At 33.5% G+C, this 20,691-nt stretch overlaps 1 protein-coding gene across 2 annotated transcripts in view; it reads right to left on the bottom strand.

Annotated features, from left to right (window-relative positions):
- The window catches only part of LOC133181736 (G-protein coupled receptor GRL101-like), a 60,061-nt gene that overhangs the window by 16,298 nt on the left and 23,072 nt on the right, over positions 1 to 20,691 (bottom strand). For both annotated transcript variants that reach the window (XM_061316310.1, XM_061316311.1), the window contains exons 6-14: positions 13,439 to 13,555; positions 10,714 to 10,809; positions 4,961 to 5,077; positions 4,612 to 4,779; positions 3,031 to 3,171; positions 2,599 to 2,721; positions 1,948 to 2,064; positions 1,570 to 1,704; positions 1,233 to 1,355 (exon numbers count right to left, since the gene is read on the bottom strand). In XM_061316310.1, coding sequence (XP_061172294.1) covers positions 1,233 to 1,355; positions 1,570 to 1,704; positions 1,948 to 2,064; positions 2,599 to 2,721; positions 3,031 to 3,171; positions 4,612 to 4,779; positions 4,961 to 5,077; positions 10,714 to 10,809; positions 13,439 to 13,555 — 1,137 coding nt within the window. The remainder of the gene's footprint in view (positions 1 to 1,232; positions 1,356 to 1,569; positions 1,705 to 1,947; positions 2,065 to 2,598; positions 2,722 to 3,030; positions 3,172 to 4,611; positions 4,780 to 4,960; positions 5,078 to 10,713; positions 10,810 to 13,438; positions 13,556 to 20,691) is intronic.

Raw genomic sequence — 20,691 nt, forward strand, 5'->3', positions numbered from 1 at the left:
TACGACATGAAAATATAGGAATTCAGTGAGTGAGGGCTAGTTCTAGCAGAATAACAGCATTCGTATGTGTGCTGTTTTTTTTTTCTTTTGCAGTGTAATTGTGATAAAGAACGAGTAAAAACACATAAATCCGTTTGATGAAATTGGAGAATGTTTACCATTTTAAACATCGTAAAAATGATGAAAAAATTAATAGAAGATAAATGAAATTATTTTTCCAGACATTTATAGCTTAAAAAATTTCATACATAAAACAAATATCTTGCACTGGAGTGTATTTGCTGTTTTTTAAAGACTTTTTTAACTACAATTTATTTTTTTTAATATTTGCAGAGCAATAAATGTTGAGTATGATCTAGTTTGCAGACGAAAAATTTCTGACACGGGACCCCAGTAATAAATTATGATCAGATGATCAAAAAGACAAATAATGCAGATTGACGTGAATTGAAGATATGGACTTAATTATAAGTTGTCGATTCAGTTAAAGTCAGTCCTTCTTTAGCACGCTTCTCCAGACTTTATCTACGTTTTATGTGCTATGTTCATTACGAAGCACCCATTTATTAGTCACAATTGACTTTGATATGAAGGAAAGCAAAAACATTTAATTTACATCTTTTTTACCTGGAGTCATTTGCATTTTTTATTTAAATTACGCAATATGTGACGCATTTTATGGTCGAAGAGAAAGATTTAATCTTATGGTTGTCTTTCTGTCAACAGTTTTCTTGTGCCAAATGCAACATTTTTTCTCTAACTAAATGGAATTGAGTATGCTATCACTTTATCCAAAAAAAAAAAAAAAAAAAAAAAAAAAAAAAAATAGGGAGAGGGCGAAATAAGTTTTCAAAATAAGAACTTGTTCCCAATCCCATTGTATGTATTTCTTACAATATGTTCAAAAAAATTTCAAAAAACAAGAAACTAGATTTTTTGTAGAAGGGGATAGTGATTTTAAATAAACAATTTCTTTTTACATTCTTGTGAACTTATTTTCAATATTTACCACTGGTTATTCAGTGCCAATTTTCACATACAGGAAAATTTCATGTACATAATTGATGCCTTGGGAGCAATTAATATATTTCTGAGTCTGGAATTATTTGTTCCAGTTAAAACTCAAAACATCTGTAAAATAAAAATACTCTTTCTGAACCAAAAAAAAAAAAAAGAAAGAAAATGAAACGATTTGATAAATAAAAATAATAATAATAATAATAAAAACTCACGACAGCCCAGCTCGTCCCAGTAGGAATTAAGAGGACAGTCGATATTTTCATCACATACAGCTTCCTCGTCAATACAGTAGGAATTACGACATTTAAACTGACCAAGGGAGCAGTTAGCTTCCTCTACAAATCAAATTATACAATTGATTCAGAGCAGAATCGTTTAATATCGAAGATTTCAGTCCCTAAACACTCTTGTGATATGGACTGGGTAAAATTAAAACTTAAGGAAGAATTGGTCAAATAACCCCCCTAGAATATTAGCACTATGATGTATATTAGATAAATTGTGATTTTATTTTCACTGGAAATTATAGCTAACATTATGGATACAAACTGCATTGGGGGAGGTACAAGTTGGACTCGTCAGCGCATCCTAGTCTTTTGTTTGCTGACTTGTAGCAAATGTACTTTGAATCAATACACTGTCCATTATTGCATGTAAATTCATCCACTTCACAAGGGCGGTGAACTGTCAAAACCACAAACAGCATAAGACATACCACTAAAGAAATCCTACTTTTCTTCTTAAAGAAGGATAAAAGAAGGCGACAAGCTATTCAACAATAAAATTGCTTCCCAATATTTGAGTATCTACTTTGCATTTCTTCTTTTAAGGTCACTACGAAAGAAATCATTTGAGATGTTCGCTATTTACAGAAACTGACAGCAGTTATTAATAGTGCAGAAGCCCTCCTGCTTTTCAATTTCTTACAGCAGTCTGTTTCATCTGATACATCCGGACAGTCGCGGAAGTAGTCACACCAATAAACTTCCGGAACACACGGTCCACTCTTACAGTGTCTGTAGCCGGATGGACAATGGATTTTATCTTTGAATAGAGAAAGATTGAAAAAAATATAGTCCTAGAATTTCAACAATCACAGATGATGTAGTGACCTATATATAAATAACTAAGTACTAGTAAATTGTTCTAAATGAAATTTCAGATATACTAATGATTGTACTTTGCAACTGTATCAATACGTTCAGGCCCGTAGGAAGCAATATCAGTGTGTGTGTGTGTGGGGGGGGGGGGGCAACGATACATTTTCAGTTGGGGGGGGGCACTATCAACTTCTAAAATTTCCATGAAAAGCTAAAAAATGGTCATCAGACGTTATTATTGAGGGGGCACAAGCATATGGTAGCTATGTTTTCTATAGTATTCTATATATCGGCAAAATTATTGGGGAAGCACCGCCTCCCGTACCCCTGGTTCCGACGGCCATGAAGTTGAGTACTTAGTAATTATTAGAAATTACATTTGAGCTCGGGTGTGGTAATATTTAAACATCAAAAAAAAATGTTACAATATGCTTTAAAAAACTTAAACTAAAACTTTGTTGGATACTGTATGACCTACCACATTCTTCCTCGTCAGAACCATCGAAGCAGTCCGCCCGTCCGTCACAGCGGGACGAGGAATTAATACATTGCTTGTTCTTACACTTGAACTCCCCTTGTAAACAGTCCCTGAAATACTTGTCTGAAATAAAAATGATCAAAATGTAAGATCATGATACGTGCAGATCCACTGAAATTTCCTCTACAATTTTAAGAAAAGCGCAACGGCGTATTCCAGTATTAGAATAATATACAGGTGGATAAAGAAGTATATTATTTGTTTGTTTTTAAAGTTTGCCAGGACAGTCGATTTGGGATAGGATTTTTAATTTAATATAATTAAAACTGGTGACCAAATGTATTTTATTACAGAATTTAATAATTTTAATCATAACTTCATTTTATTTGTAAAATTATCCATTCACTAATTCGCAACATTATTGTTGTTTACCACACATTCTTTTGTCCTCATCTTCGCCATTCTTACAGTCTATAAAGTAATCACACACTGCTTTATGAGGAATGCAGCGCCCCTCAGGGCAAGGGAAGTAATCGCGACCAAAATCGCTACAATTTTTACCAGAAACATTATCTGAAAAAAGAAACATCTGCTTTAAGCAAAACAAACGACAGACAAACAATTTACTGTATTCTATTTTGATATTATTAGGGGGAAAATTCGGCTTTCCAAAAAAAAAAAAAAACCTGTCTTATGTTTTATGCAACTTGATAACGATCTTTCAATCTTTATGCTCAATATTCTCACTTGCCAGACCACCAAAAAGAATTTCCCTTCAGTGAGCAAGACTGATTTGATCGTAAAACGACAGCGAGTAGGGTGTCTTAAATAGCACAGCAACACCTAGCTTATCTGTGTGGAATTACACGATAATCTGCACCATTCTGAGAGGTTACAACGTGCAAAAGGTGCGCTTTCGTTAAGTTCCCGAGTTTGATGCAAAATTAAAAGAAAATAAACATGCACTCTGATAACTATTTGTCTAAAAGTTATCTAATTTTGAAGAATTGAACGCAGAGAAAAACCTGCAAAACATGCTAATGACAGGTGCCACGACAAATTAGTGCCTGCTTATTACATCCCATGTCAAAACAAAACGTGGTATATGCACTTAAATATCGACATCCAAATACAAAGCAAATTAAATTATCCAAAGTCAATTCGATAGTGTTTTGTTCTGTTGTTCTTTCAGTTCAATAGTTTTTATTATAGCACACCCCTCTCTAATTTAGTGCAAGTCATTTTTATCGTTTGTTTTCTTGATCATAATTTGGCTACATTATCCAAAGTGTTATTGTATTTGCCAGCGAAGTGCTTCAAATCATTTTCCTCCTACAACATAATTCGATCGATTTCCGATCGACTCCTAAAAAAATATATCGAACAAAAAATAAGTACCTATTACAACGTTATATGGTGGTGTCTATTTGACGCATGCATAAATATCATAGAGTGTGGTGCCTTTTACTAAATATAACTATTGAAGACAATGGACCATAATGCTCACTGAAGTCAAAGTTAACTTTCAGACAAAGTAGTAGTGAAATCCTTAATTCTTTACCATACGAAGTGCAATTTTTTATGATTTCAGTTGTAAAAAAATCTCATACATTAATCGAAAAACTGAAAAGCTCAGATTTGAGAAGGTGATGATCTTTAAAGGAACTAATTATAATCAATACCAAAATTATCTTCATATCTTTATTTCCTGTAGAAATCTCTGTTGTATTCCGTTTGTATATACAACAATGACATAGGTAAGTGGGCTGTGCTTAACATTCTCTATTAAAATTTATATACTGATTTTCAAGAATTGCAAGAACATCATGTCTATTAATAGCAATGGTTCCTGGAGGTTTCCTTTAAAATTTTAGGCTTATCACTCACATTGAGACTGAATCGGTAAGATTTCACATTTCTAATGTTTAACGTTGTTACGAGGGGCCTCCGGTTCAGAGAGAGTGGGCAATATGAGAGAGCTTCATCTTCTATACAGAAATGGAAGCGACTTACAGCTAGCCTGTAATTGGTACAGACAAGACATCTCGTCAGACCCCCGTTCATTGTTGTAGCAGTCATTCTGACCGTCACACAGGTACTTATTGTCGATACATCTTTCTATCTTCAGCTCATACAAAGATTTACAGGCAAACGAGTCTCCAACGGGACAAACCGAGGCTCCTTAATAAAACAATACAAAGAGCAATTATGCAAAAGCATTCAACATCTTTTTTACATACTTCTCGTTATCTTAAAAAATAATCAATCCATAAGACTATCTTACATGAGAGGAATTGTCAAGAGTAGCAAAATATTGTCAAGTAAAGATGTAAAGAATAGGCGACTTAACAATGATCCTCACCACAGCCTATTTCATCTTCACAGCTTTCTCCACAGTCACAGAACCAGTCACAGCGATTTGCCATCCCTAGGCAACGCCCATTTCTACACCGGAAGCCATTTTGGCAGGAAATGGTGCCTGAAAGGTGTAAAATAAAACTTTTTTTGCAATAACAATTTTACATATGAGTTTGTGAGCTCTATATCCTTTTCGTGCGATGTAGAAACTGTAGAAGTGGTAAGTCAGGCATAAGGTAGAATACAGGTAATATTCCCTACATTTTTCATATACATGTATATGCAACCGAAGTGGAGAAAAATGCGACGGATCAGACCATGATTGGAACCCGGACCCTTAAACTCTAAACAGCTGCTCTGTTTCACAAAATCAGAATACAAAGTATATACCGAGTACATTGATGAAGTTAACAGTTCATCAGCTTAGGCTCTGATGTAGAAATTTCGTCTTCCAAAGCAGAGGCTCTAATAAAAATCTGTATTGTAACATAAGATTTTTAAAATTATGACTTTACAAATTTGTTGGGCGTGGTTATTGACATGGCTGTCTCTCTGTCTTTCAAACTCGAATTTGAGAATCTTTCATTGTAATGGATTGAAACGTAAGATGTGTTGTTGCTAGAGAATATTTTTCTTACGATTTACATGATGCGTCTATCTTCAATGTTATATCTCAAAAGCCAAGTAGTATTTTCTAGATGGTTTTATTCTTTCAATAAATATCAATACCAGGTTTAGCACATGAAACACATAAGTTGATTCTTTGTTAAGCCCGAAATGTTCAATTTATCAGGAAAGCTATATATTTCTGGACAGTAAGAAGACTAACATCTCAAAGTTAGATTTTTATACGAGGAAATGAACATGATTTTTAGAAGAATTCTTTGGACTTTCGTTTCCTGTTTCCATTACTTCTACATTAGCTTCTATTGTTTTAGATCGAGTATTTCAGAGTGATAAAATGCTCTTAGGAGTTTCAAACTTTCAAGCTTGCTTTCTTGTTTTGTCTTTAACATCAACTGGAGATTTTCAAGACATTATTAACTGTGTAGTTTGCGTGGAGGGGTGTATATTTAACTGGTTTGTGTGTGTATGAAGTTATATTTTGAAATGATCAGAACTAAATAGATTTTGGATAACACTATTAGGAATTTTTTAAAATTTTGTATATATTTAAATTGATTAGTGTGAGGTATGTGGATTTATGTTGCAGAGTATGATATATATCACCTATAGAGAAAAGAAATCAACATTATCAGAAAATTCTCAAAATCATCGGAAAAAAAGCTAACCGGATTTAGCACGATAAAATTAACAAGTCAATTTTCATCACATGAAACTCCTTTTGATTTTTGTCAAACTAAACTCAGAGTTATTCAATTATTTGACAATGTATTGCAACCGAATAATATTTGAAGTTCATAAAAGAATATCAGGCAAATGCTTTTGGCATTTTGATACCCATTTAATTTTTTTCTATTGTCAGATCTGACTTTATTCGAAAAACATTATTACTCAGCATCCCCGGCTTAATCCAAATTATCTGAAGTTACGATATAACTAGATGCTGTCGTAAGACAGTTATACCAGCACCAAGTCTTTAATTGCTTTCAAATGTAAGTTCTCCTTAGTACCTGGGAATCAAGCAGAGAAGCCACGATACTTTTCTATAAGTTACATAAATTCACATGTATTAAATTGAGCACAAAATGCTCAGATGAGATTGCGGCACATGGACCTCTTTTATTAGCATTTCATATAAGAAGTTTGAAATTAAAAAAAAAATATTTAGCATTAATTCTGTTTTTTTTTTTTAAGTTTTCGAAAGAAAAGAAAAATCATCTTAAATTTCTATCCTCTAATTGATTTCCAAGAAGACAATAATTTTTTTTTTCAATTGCACATTTACAGGACACTATATCCAAAAGATAAGGAATTCTAGAGAACATTATTTGATGTAGACAAATGTCGTTTTAACTCTAATTGACCTCCTGAATGAAAATGGCAATTCTGAAACCTTATGGAACATCTACAGGACACCACCAATCATATTCCAAAAGAATATCTGGGTACTGCATAGAATGGAAGAGGAGTTCTGGGATCTATGTTTTATAGAAAAGAAAAGTTTTCGGCTCCAGTTTGGTCTCCAGATAACACTGAAAATTTGCCGTCACCTTATTGCATATCTTCGGATTACGACTAAATTCATGTTCCAGAAGATAATTTGTCTTCGGTGTAATATTTTTGAAGAATTTACCGAAACACTTAAAAAATCCCATCTTTTTTCGTCCCTCAAGGACGAAAATGAACAATTTGAAGCCTTAATGCACGTCTATAGGACACCATCAATCATTTTCCAAACAAGGACTTGGCTACGAGGTAAAATGTAAGAGGAGTTTGGTGAATAAGAGAGTGTGACAGACGGACAGTCAGACGGACGGACAGTCTAGGATACCAATATACCTTAACTTTCTTCAGAAAGTGCAGGTATAATGAAAAAAGCATGTGATTAGCATTTGAGCTTCTAAAAATGTTTTATAATATTTGAATGTTAAATTTTGTTCTCCAAATGAATGAAATACATATACTGTACTACGTTTCTGTACAAAACCCTGGTTCCCAAAACTCCAGTAAACATTTTATGCAGCATATCATCTTTGAAATATGATTTGTAGTGTTCTGTAGATGTGTATTCCGAATTTTCATTTTTATCCTTGAGGCCATTGGAGATCGAAAAACGACGTTTTTCAACAAAAACCTGGTCCACAGAACTTCTCTTACATTTAATATAGCATACCATCTTTTGGAATATGATGAGTGGTGTCCTGTAGATGTTCAACTAGGTTTCAAAAATTTCCTTTTTTTACCCTAAGGGCTATTGAAGATTAGAAATCGATGTTTTTTTTTACATAAACTTAGCTCCCCGAACTTTTCTCATATTTCAAATCCAATACATTTATTTTAAATATGCAATTGGTGTCCTGTAGATGTATATTTCTCATTTTATTCAAATAGGGCCAACTGGGGGCTGAAAAACATATTTCAATCGTATCTGAGTCAAGCTAAATAATAGGAATAATTACATCCTACTGCGCATTTGTCGATTGCTGCCAAAACAGGGCCTACTTTAATTTTTAAGGAAATAACCAAAATACCAAAAGTAATCGACATAAAGCAACTACTGCCTTTTGGGGTGTCTAATTTAATACGCTATCAATTTGGTTAAATACTCAAAAATACGTTCTTCATATTTAAGAAACATTTCTACACCTAGGTAAAAATTAAGCTGGTGCACCTTGAAGCCGAGATAAATATCCTGAATTAGCCTGGTGAGGTGACAGCAGCACCGGCGAGGACTACTGCAATGGACAGCATAACTAGATAAAATTGTTCCTGGAACCTTATGATTAATAGAGATTTTTATAAGTTTGACAGAATTGCAGACACGGTGACCAGATAAGAGGAAAGGCGCGTGTTTCAACCATGACAATATGACATGCAAAATTACAACAAGCGCACGAATTCCATTTAAAATGTAGAAACCTTTGATTTAGATCGACAGAAGATAAATAACAATACCTTTAGAAGTAAAATAAATCAAATTTGTTCAGAGGCAGAATGACTCAAAACTTACACAAATCAGTCAAGTGCTTTTATAGTTTACTTTCCCCGGAGTGAAATTGAGGATTTTCTAATTTTGTGGAATGGTACCGGCAGGAATCTGTTTAATAAGAACTTCACGAAATCAGATAATTATATGTATTAAAATGTGTTCGTATTCTTTTCGTTAGTATTCATTGATGCATCAATTCCGTTTTCCATTGCCTATTCCAATGCAGTAAGCCCCTCTTACGAAGGAGTTCTGTTTTCAATGAAATGTTCCAACATTTCAAAACTTCAATCCACCTATAAACTCTATATAATTTAAAATAGGTGATCATTTACAGTCTGTATATTAGATACGAGGACAAAGAAAAAATCTTAATAATTATAAGATATCAGAGTTTTTTTCTTCCAATATCACCTAGCCTAAAACAATGTACATTGGTTGATTTAAGCTTGACGCGTAGGAGGAAAAAAAAGTCGACCACGCTACTTGTACTCTTGTCTATGATCAAATAAAATTAACACCATTTATCATTTATGCAAATGTGACAATTCTATTCAAATACACAATTTTCATGTTCAGTAGCCAAGCGCGTTTGTTTTTGAAAAGTAATAATTAGAAAATACCCCAGTCAACAGTCATCATTTTTTATTTCAAAAATAATTTGTTTCTTCATACGCAAACAGTTAATCAGAATTGAACAGTAAAGTGAAATCTGAGACACTTTCATAAGATGGTTACCAATCTGAAGTTTTAATGTACTATTAAGGTCTGTGTTATACAATGGAAGGCACTGTACTCGGCAAAACTGTTCATTCAAAATAATAAAATAACGCTACGATAACCTGCAATGTAAAGGCGACTGTGTAACATGTCATATACTTTGTTACTATGAATAGCTTCAATCTGTTTTCTGTGGACTAGGAAGAAGATAAATAATCCTTCAAAATTGTAGCACAACGGCAGTAATTAACGTATAGCACTAACAGTCAACCTGAAATGAATGTATTTTTACCCTGAGATCTTTGGAATCGATGAAAGAACACCTCTAATGAAGTATAATTTTGATCTTACTGAGGATACAAAAAAGTTTTAAAAAATCATAAAAAATATATGAAAGACCTGTACTGTTTAACGGTTCAAATTTGTCTCCATGACAACCCGTTTTTCCAGTCTTTTATGTGAATTAAAGCTATAAAAGTCTTCTAAAATATATAACTTAAAATGAAACTTCATCTATTTTCATTTGAAAGCAATAAAAACATCGTAAATAACCACTTTACGACTGAAATCATTTTTTTCATTTCTGAGTTTTGTTGATTTATTTTTTCAGCTTTCCATTTAGAACGAATGGAATTGTAATGTATCGACTTTTAACGAACAAGCTTTTCTTGTAAATCCTTTAATAATTCTATTTGTGTGAGAGAAAACAGCGCATGTAACCCATAACTTTTCAGCAGAACTTTGCCTTCAAAATAATATTAATAGTGAATAGGTGCAACTCTGAGTAAACACAGAAAGGGACAACTCAGAATAGTAACATGGTTAAAAAAATACCACTGGATGACCATTCCGACTTTGTTTCTGTGCTCTTTAATGATCTCTTAACGGATTTTATAGCATTTCAAAGTAGTTCACTGTATAATTTGTCTAAATTGAGACAGATAAATTTATTCACTAATAACAATATACACGTATCCTCCAACCGAGCACACGCAGTTTTAGCACATCACAACATAGCAGTCACTTCTTTGAAATGTTCACAAGATACAAGATTTACACAAGATAATATTTATAGCTCGAAGCTTGTTCTTTTAATTTTAAAGTATTTATTATATAAACATCCTATTGACTGCTATCATAATGTGTATTTTGAATTACATGTTACTCGATCAGTGTTACTAAAGAGCGATGCTTTTCACTTTTGATAACTAAAGGAACCATTCATATCTGACAACACATTTTGAAGATATTCAGATACTTTGATTTGAATTCAATTCCTGTCTTGTATTAATACATTTCTAGGTATATATATATATATATATATATATATATATATATATATATATATATATATATATATATATATATATATATATATATATATAGGTACCTTGTTAGAATTTTTGGATTAAATTTTTGTCACTTACAGTTAGCCTCATCTGATTGGTCCTCACAATCTACGAATCCGTCACATACACTGCTCTGGTATCTATAAAATCCCGACCCACATCGGTGGTACCAGTCTGTAACAAACAAAACAAGAGGTCATGAGCCAGGCACAACGTTCACCTAAGTAATTATGGCCCTTCTTGTTCATCATCAGCCCATCTTTCTTCCTATAAATTCTTATGAAAACCCTCGATCGCCCATTGTAGCCCCTCCCTACCGTCAGGGGGTCATGATTTCAATGAACTTCAATTTACACTGCATGGCAAAGGGGAATAACATCTCTCAGTAGAATACAAATTAATAGAGCCCTGGCCAGGACCAGAACACTTGACCAATTGGTCCAGATGTAAAAATCTGGTAAAAATATCCTTGCTTATTAAAACTTTTACTCTGTTTGGCTCAGCTATGCCCACGAACAAAGATTTTCAAAGAAATAATGCATTTTCACTACAGATTCAACATAGTCCAACCCTAACACTAGAAACCATGACCCAGGGTCATGAATTTCACAAATTTAGAAGAGGTACCCTCACATCATAGTTATGTACTTAGTTGAGATTTTCAAGAAATTAACACATTTTCACAATATTATCGATAGAGCCCCATCCTGACATCAGAACCCCTGACCCAGAGGCCATGGAACTCATAATTCTGGAAGAAGCACCCTTGCTCGTCATAACTTTACACTAAGTCTCTTTGCTTTATAACAAGGAGCAGAAAAGAATATTTTTTTTAAAAATCATGCTTTTTCACTATATATTCAATAGACTCCCAACCTAACACCAGAGCCCCTGACCTAGGGGCCATGAAACTCATAATTCTTACTCATCATAACTTTGTACCTACTGTAATTAGTTTCTTTAATTCCAAGCAGCAGAGAAGAAGATTTTCAAACAATGAATGCATTTTCACTATATTATCGATAGAGCCCCATCCTAACACCAGAACCCTTGACCCAGGAGCCACCCTTGCTTATCATAACTATACAGTTTCTTTGCTTTATGATTAGGGTCAGAAAAGAATATTTACAAAGAAATTTTGCTTTTTCACTTTATAATCAATAGAGCCCCATCCTAACATCAGAGCCACTGACCCAGGGACCATGAAACTCAAAATTCTGGAAGAGCCACCCTTGCTTATCATAACCGTACACATAGTTTCTTTGCTTTATAATCAGGGTCAGAAAAGAATATTCTTAAAGAAATTATGCTTTTTTCACACTTCATAATCAACAGAGCTCCACCATAACACCAGAACCTCTGACCCAGAGGCCATAAATTACGTAATTTTGGAAGAGGCACCCTTGCTCATCATAACTATGCACTTAGTATGTTTATTTCCCAGGAGCAGAGAAGAAGATTTCCAAACAATTAATGCATTTTCACTACATAATCAATCGAGTCCCGCCTTAACACCAGAACCTCAAACCTAGGGGCCATAAAATTCACAATTTTGGAGGGGGCGCCTTTGCTCATCAAAATTATATACTTAGCAGAGAAGAAGATAATGCACTTTCACTATATAATCTATATAGCCCCGCCATGCACCAGAACCTCTGACCCTGGGGCCATGAATTTCACAATTTTGGTAGAAGACTCAATGCTTATTACAATCATGCCAGTAATTTTGACTGCTTGATGTCCAGAAGTAAAGAAGAAGATTTTTAAAGACTGCATTAATTTTGGTGGTTTTAACCCCATCCTCAGGCCCCAGGGGGCAGGGGCCATAAATTTTATAATTTTTGTTCCCCTTCACCCATAGATGCCAAAATTGGTTGAAATTGGTTCAGCAGTTCCAGAGAACAACTGAAAATATTCAAATTCTCAAGCACATCACACAACGCATGACGACGGACGAAAACGAATAGCAATAGGATAGGTCATCTGAGTGATTCAGGTGACCTAAAAATCGCTCATTGCTTTTTAGTAGCGATTGAAGCATTGTTAAATAGAAATATAAATCTTACTTTAATTTACTTGTGTACAAATTTTTAATGAAATCAGACCAATACTATAGGAAGTATTGAGTATTGAAAAATTCAACACATTACTTTCAGACACCATAACAACATTATTCATCGAAATTAAAACCGACATGTGTCCCAAGTTTCATTGAAATCAGAAATAAACTATGTTGATTGAGAAGCATTTTGAAATCGTGTCCGACCAGTAGAGCTGAAACCTACAACCTTTGCTGATAAAAGAATTTGGAAGGAAAAGTACTTATCTCTATTTGCAAAGTGTTCGGATACTTTCATTACTTCATAATTAACAAAATAGTTCATTTAAATATAGAAGTGACGGGTTGATAAGAAATGATTTAAAATATGGCCTTCTTTTTCAATATTTGATCTATATGTTACCCACTGATTCACATGTTACAAAGACTCCAGTTTTAGGCCTTCAAAAGAGATAAATTGAAACTGTTCCTGACCCAATTTACAAATTTTCATAAAATTTAGGAGCTTTTGGCAAGGCTGATAAATTACATGATAAAGAGAACGTAGAAGACATAAAATTGTCACAAATTGTTGATTGATTTTGACACTAGGCATATACCCAAAATAATTAATGTTAAACCTTAAACTCACATAGTTACACCATATGTACTGCACGACTCTGATATGAGACACTGCGATTTTATCTCATTCAACTGAATTAGAAATCCTTTCTTTGAAAACTCAGATATTTAATTAATCCTTACCACAATTTTCTTCGTCACTTCCATCAGAGCAGTCTTTGATTCCATCACAGAGCAAATCCAGGTTGACACACTGTTTATTCCGACATTCAAACTGAGTGTGGTAACATTCAGGGTAAGCTGTAACAAGGTTAATAAGATAACAATCAGGGTACTAAGCTGTAACAAGGTTAATAAGATAACAATCAGGGTACTAAGCTGTAACAAGGTTAATAATGAAACAATCAGGGTACTAAGCTGTAACAAGGTTAATAAGATAACAATCAGGGTACTAAGCTGTAACAAGGTTAATAATGAAACAATCAGGGTACTAAGCTGTAACAAGATTATTAAGATAACAATCAGGGTACTAAGCTGTAACAAGGTTAATAATGAAACAATCAGGGTACTTAGCTGTAACAAGGTTAATAAGGTAACAATCAGGTTACTAAGCTGTAACAAGGTTAATAACGTAACAATCAGGGTACTAAGCTGTAACAAGGGTAATAAGGTAACATTCAGGGTAAAAGCTTTAACAAAGTAAATAACGTAACATCCAGGGTAAGTTGTAACAAGGTAAAACAAAATGTAACATACAGGATAAGCCGTATTATGATAAACAATCAGGGTACTAAGCTGTAACAAGATTATTAAGATAACAATCAGGGTACTAAGCTGTAACAAGGCTAATAACGTAACAATCAGGGTACTAAGCTGTAACAAGGTTAATAAGGTAACAATCAGGGTACTTAGCTGTAACAAGGTTAATAAGATAACAATCAGGGTACTTAGCTGTAACAAGGTTAATAAGGTAACAATCAGGGTACTAAGCTGTAACAAGGTTAATAAGGTAACAATCAGGGTACTAAGCTGTAACAAGGTTAATAAGGTAACAATCAGGGTACTTAGCTGTAACAAGGGTAAGAAGGGAAAAAATTCAGGGTAAAAGCTGTAACAAAGTAAATAACGTAACATTCAGGGTAAGTTGTAACAAGGTAAAAAAATGTAACATACAGGATAAGCCGTATTATGATAAACAATCAGGGTACTAAGCTGTAACAAGATTATTAAGATAACAATCAGGGTACTAAGCTGTAACAAGGCTAATAACGTAACAATCAGGGTACTAAGCTGTAACAAGGTTGATAAGGTAACAATCAGGGTACTTAGCTGTAACAAGGTTAATAAGATAACAATCAGGGTACTAAGCTGTAACAAGGTTAATAAGGTTACAATCAGGGTACTAAGCTGTAACAAGGTTAATAACGTAACAATCAGAGTACTAAGCTGTAACAAGGTTGATAAGGTAACAATCAGGGTACTAAGCTGTAACAAGGTTGATATCGTAACATTCAGGGTACTTAGCTGTAACAAGGTTGATATCGTAACATTCAGGGTAAGTTGTAACAAGGTATAAAAAAAATGTAACATACAGGATAAGCCGTATTATTATAAACAACTTAACATTCAGGGTAAGCTGTAAAAAAGGTAAGTAACGTAACATTCAGAGACATCTGTAACAAAGTAAGAAATACAACTTTCAGGTAAATCTGTAGCAAAGCAAAAACCAACTTTCAGGGAAACCGCAACAAAATTTAAAAAAAAAACCGAATTTTTCAGGGAAATCGTAACAAAGTAAATGAAAGAAAAAGTGAGCAAGATCACATACCCCACGCTCCCCCAAAACTCGACAATGCAACACGTAATGAATGGCACAGTGCATTTTAAATACACAGTATAATTCAAAAAGGGGCATTACTTGCAAAAAATCATCACATCAAAACTTCTTGCATAGAAGGACATTCAAATCTTTTCGGGGGGAGAACTATCCAAGATTTTTTTTTGTGTGTTTAATCATTAATATTTTGATCTCAAAATCAATAGGGTTTTTTTATCTTATATTTTGATCTCAAAATCAATAGGGGTCTTTTGAGGAGAACTATTCAGGATTTTTTGTGTGTTAAATCATTAATATTTTGATCTCAAAATCAATAGGGGTCTTTTGAGGTCATACAATATTTCACATAAAATTTCATTACAAAAGCTGGTTCCAGTGGATTTCCTTATTACCTAGCTGGAAGGTTTCTTCAATAATAGGCAAAACTCTTAGGGCAAAAATAATGGAATCGGAATTTCCTGGTAATATGCACATCTACACAATGTGTCCTAAATATCTGTAAAGTTTAACCAAATTCTGTACAGCCGTTTAAGAGGAATTGCGCTGACAAACTGTTCATCTTTATATTCAAGATATGGCCAAAAATCTAAGATGAAAAGTGCCAAAATTCCCAGAAAAAATAAAGGAATCGGAATTTCCTGGTAATAAGCACATCTACACATTGTGTCATAAATATCTGCAAAGTTTGACCAAATTCTGTGCAGCGGTTTATGAGGAGTTGCGCTGACAAAAAAATAGGACTGATGGACTGACTGACGGACGGGTAAAAAAACATTATACCCCCCGCAACTTGTTGCGTGGGGTATAATAATGAGGCATTTAGAGTAAGCTGTAACAAGGTAAACATGTAATATTCATGCAGGAATATCTATAACAATGTAACTAACGTAACTTTCAGGGTAATCTACAACAAATTGAAGGAAAATCATGTAGCATTCATGGTAAAGTCAATTAACTTAATATACAATATTAGTCCACAACAGACCTTATTATATTGCATTTTTATAATCTCGTTATATTCATGCAAACCCGATTGGCTGAAAAATCATCATATTAACCGTATTTTTGTAATGATATTTACCCACAGGGAAAATGCATGTGGAGCCAGGTTAAAGACGTCAAAAACGTTCATCAACGATTTTTTTTTTAATTTTCCAAAATTGATTTTCATCAACAACATAATCTTAGATTCAAATGGAAAAAGTAAAAAGTATAAAGCGTTGATTATTTTTGTAGAAATGAATATTATGTCTAATCATGATATGAAGAAAATATGACAGTGAATAGGAAAAGCAGTAATTTATTATCATAGCATAAAATAACAAGGTGTGTTTGTGAAACACTGATACCTCCGTATGGGAATTCATAGAAAAGGTTAAACTTTCTCAAATGCAAATCAAATATGTTGGTACCCAAAGTAAGGTCTTGTCTCGAGGAATATACCTGTGAAATATGAAAGCCCTAGCAGCAACAGTTGAATATATATGGAAAAGGTTAAAGTTTTTCAAAAGCAAGTCAAACATCAAGGTCAAGGTTAAATGGTTAAAATTAATGGTGTCCTAGGAAAGGCCTTCTCACAACAAATACACATTTAAATATGAAAGCCGTAGCACCAATCGTTCAAGAGTTATGACTTATGACCAAGGTTAAAGTTTTTCAAAGTCAACCTCCAAGGTCTTGTCACAAGGAATACATATAACATTAAATACCAAAGCCCTTGCGCCAACTGTTCAAAAATTATGGCAAAGGTTAAAGTTTTCCAAAAGTAGGTCAAACTCCTAGGCCAAGGTAAAAGTTTTTCAAAAATAGGTCAAACTCCTAGGTCAAGGTCAAAGGGTCAAAGTTGTTGGTATGCTCACAAGGATTATACAAGTGAAGTATGAAAGCCCTAGCACCAATTGTTAAAAAGTTATGGCCAAGGTTAAAGTTGGGTAAAATTTTGCAAAACTGGGTCAAACTCCAAGGTCAAGATCAAAAAATCAAATATGATGGTACTCAAAGAAAGGTCTTGTCACAAGGAATACACATGTGAAATAAGAAAGCCATACCTCCAACCAATCAAAAGTTATGGGCAATATTAAAGTTTTTTGGGGACAAACAAACAGACAGACAGACAGACAGACGGACGGGCAGGGCAAAAACTATATACCCCCGAATCGTCGATACGGGGACATAAACATATGAGGTATAAATTTAAACGATATTTAGTGTCATAAATATTAAATTCACATTAGAAAACATAATGAAGCGTTGCTTTTCAAAATCAGAATATCACATTGTTATCTGTGTTTGTAAAACAAAAACACACACGCATCCATCTCCAAGAGTTTCTTTCTTTTTAAATATATTTTTTTAGGGGAAAATGTACTACTAATAGAAAAAATCTTTATCTGGTACATGATACATAACTAGTATTAATCAGGTTGGGGGGAGACGTAAATTCCGCTATAATAGTGGTATATCACTATTATAGTGAAATTTCGCTATATTTTCAGCCCTATTGACCCCCGATTTCATCAAATAACATGCTTGGTGTTTAAAGCGCAAGTCATTGTGGGTATAAAAATGGGCACTAATTGGCACCCTTACATTCTATGAATTTTATTTAATTTTCTGCCGATGCGTTTAATAATGCGAACACACTTTTTAAAACGGAAGTTACATTTTTAACATAGCAACCACTGATTTCGGTAGTATTCAAGAAAGACTGAATTTCAATTTCTCTCACACATGTGCACAAATTAATGCTTGTAATAACTTTCAAGCAGCATTGAAAGAGGTTTGTCCAATTTACAGAAGAAAGGATGATTTGTCTCTGCATGGTAACGGGTATGGAGGCCCGTTGTGACATATGAAAAAAACTCATTACATGTATACTTTATTCTGATGGAACCGATTTTGTATAGTTCAATTGCAATAAATCGTTATATGAAGCATAAAAGTACTTAATGATTAATTTATTCTGATATATTCATAATACATTTTCATCCAACAAAAATTTCACGAAATGTAGCTGCACTTTCTAAAAATAAAAGTACGTTTATAATTAGTGATAAAAGACACCACGGAATATGACAGAACTATACTTCATATTTGGATATTGGAGAAAGAGATTGATGGCAAACCAACAACAAACTTTATGATAAACCTGATGACCTCAACTTTTCTATCGTCAACTTCCCTTAGTTATGCAGGAATATACCATCACCTGAATATGGGGTTTCTGTCTCACAGTTGATTCAATATACGCAAGAGCATATTCTCCGTCCGAACGATTTTAAAACGAAGCAGGCTTCTGACAAATAATGAATTAAGGGTAATCCGAAATCTCCTTTGAAGTCAACACTTCGCGAATGCCATGGTCAATACTATGACCTTATATGCAAATACAATCTGTCAAGTTGGGTCGAATGTTGACTGGCGTCTTTCATGCGAAATTTTCATCTTGAATTGACTATGGATTTTTCCGTTTATACGATCACGACAAACAGCACAAGGCGGGTGTGACCGGTCGAGGGGATTGGGGGGGGGGGGTGCTTATCCCTCCATGGCTGCTGATTTCATAGGTTCGTGTTTGATCTGCTCAAAATTTATATTGTATCAATCGCCTTTTGAGCTTGATTACTGTACTACATCTTCCTCCATATTTCATTGAAAATACTTGTTTAAATTTTCAAATTACAAAGTTTTTCTCCTTTTATTTCATTTCTTGTTGCAGAAATAATCTAATTCTAGCATAATTTTAATTAAGATTTCATAGCCTTTTTCAGTACAGAATGTAGTAAAAATTTCAAGCAATTTAGACAATAAATAAATCGTGCAAAATTTATACATGTAAAATGTCACTTCTACAAGTAATTCCATGCAAGAAAAAAAATTGTCTTTTCCGAATAAGACTAATCATTTGAAATTCTGGTTTCATCATCAAGAAAAGAAACATTATACTTGGGATTACCTGTATAAATGACATCTAACAGATTGTTTACGATTTATATAAATCGGTTCCACCAGAATAAAGTATACATGTAATGAGTTTTTTTTTCATTTGTCACAACAGCCCTCCATACCCGTTACCATGCAGAGACAAATCATCCTTTCTTCTGTAAATTGGACAAACCTCTTTCAATGCTGCTTGAAAGTTATTACAAGCATTAATTTGTGCAAATGTGTGAGAGAAATTGAGATTCAGTCTTTCTTGAATACTACCGAAATCAGTGGTTGCTATGTTAAAAATGTAACTTCCGTTTTAAAAAGTGTGTTCGCATCATTAAACGCATCGGCAGAAAATTAAATAAATTCATAACATGTAAGGGTGCCAATTAGTGTCCATTTTTATACCCACCATGACTTGCGCTTTAAACAGCAAGCACGTTATTTGATGGAATAGAGGGTCAATAGGGCTGAAAATATAGCGGAATTTCACTATAATAGTGATATACCACTATTATAGCGGAATTTACGTTTCCCCCCAACCTGTTAATTGATTCGTTTTAAAAGAGATGGAAATATCCCAAAGAGCAATATATGATAAGTGTCTCAAATGGTACTTTAAAATGAATATCTTAATTTTACTTTATATATAGCTTTACTTTGCACAGCTATATATGTGACTTTTTTTTTCTAATTTTTTATTTGATCAAAATGCCATTAATTTAGAAGTATGACATAATAAAGTTCACCTTTTCCCGTCATTTTAGCAAAGTTTGTATAAAACTGCTTATTTTCAAGCAGTTTTTCTTTAAGAAAGTATTGAGCGCAGACTTGAACTAACTTTATATTTTTACCAAAGATGTATCTATCCAAGACTAATTACTGACAGAAAAATTTTGCATGTTCAAAGCTGCGCTCTATGTCTCCCATAAGAAAAAAAACATCAAGAAAAAGGCACGCTTTTGTCTTAATTTGATTGGCTTGCAAAATTAGCATCATTTCTGACGTCATTTACAGCCTGTGAGTGCATATAAATGTGAAAAATGTATTGGAAATGTCTCTAATATACTGTAAGTCGTTTTATTTCACGGTGTTAAAATTTCACGATTTCTCACAAAGTACCAATCGCAATGGTTTTAATTTCACGCTGCAAGACATTAATTTACATTTCGTATACGCGTTTAAACGTTTTTATAAACTAATGATAGCATTCACGATGGGTTTAATTTCGCGGAAAAATGATGAATTACGAACATAGTGAAATTAAAACCATCGTGATTATTTGCCAATCTACAGTAATCTCTTCTACAAAATAAAAGAACAGTTATACATATCTCAATCACCTTCTAAAATGTTGATGAATTTGCTGGGGGGGGGGGGGGAGCTAAAATTGACTCTTAACATATGTATAGTCCTTTAATTAACACGTTTAAAGAATGGATGCAAATTGTTTTAGGTCTTACTCTTGTATTATTAGTAACTATCAAAAATGTTTGCAAAGAAAATTGAAGTCAATGGTTGTAATATACTCCGGATTTAAATGAATTTACTAAATTATGATCCCCTTTACTAAACGCTGGTAAGATAATTTATCGGTCAGCTTGGAATTATTTCCTTGGGAAGTTATCTCTCTTATCAGAGGGTTGTTCTACCTTAACACGTGGAAGCC

Source organism: Saccostrea echinata, unplaced genomic scaffold, assembly GCF_033153115.1.
Source record: "Saccostrea echinata isolate AGI-Se365-2 ecotype Australia unplaced genomic scaffold, CSIRO_AGI_Sech_v1 ptg000009l, whole genome shotgun sequence".
Lineage (NCBI taxonomy): Eukaryota > Metazoa > Mollusca > Bivalvia > Ostreida > Ostreidae > Saccostrea > Saccostrea echinata.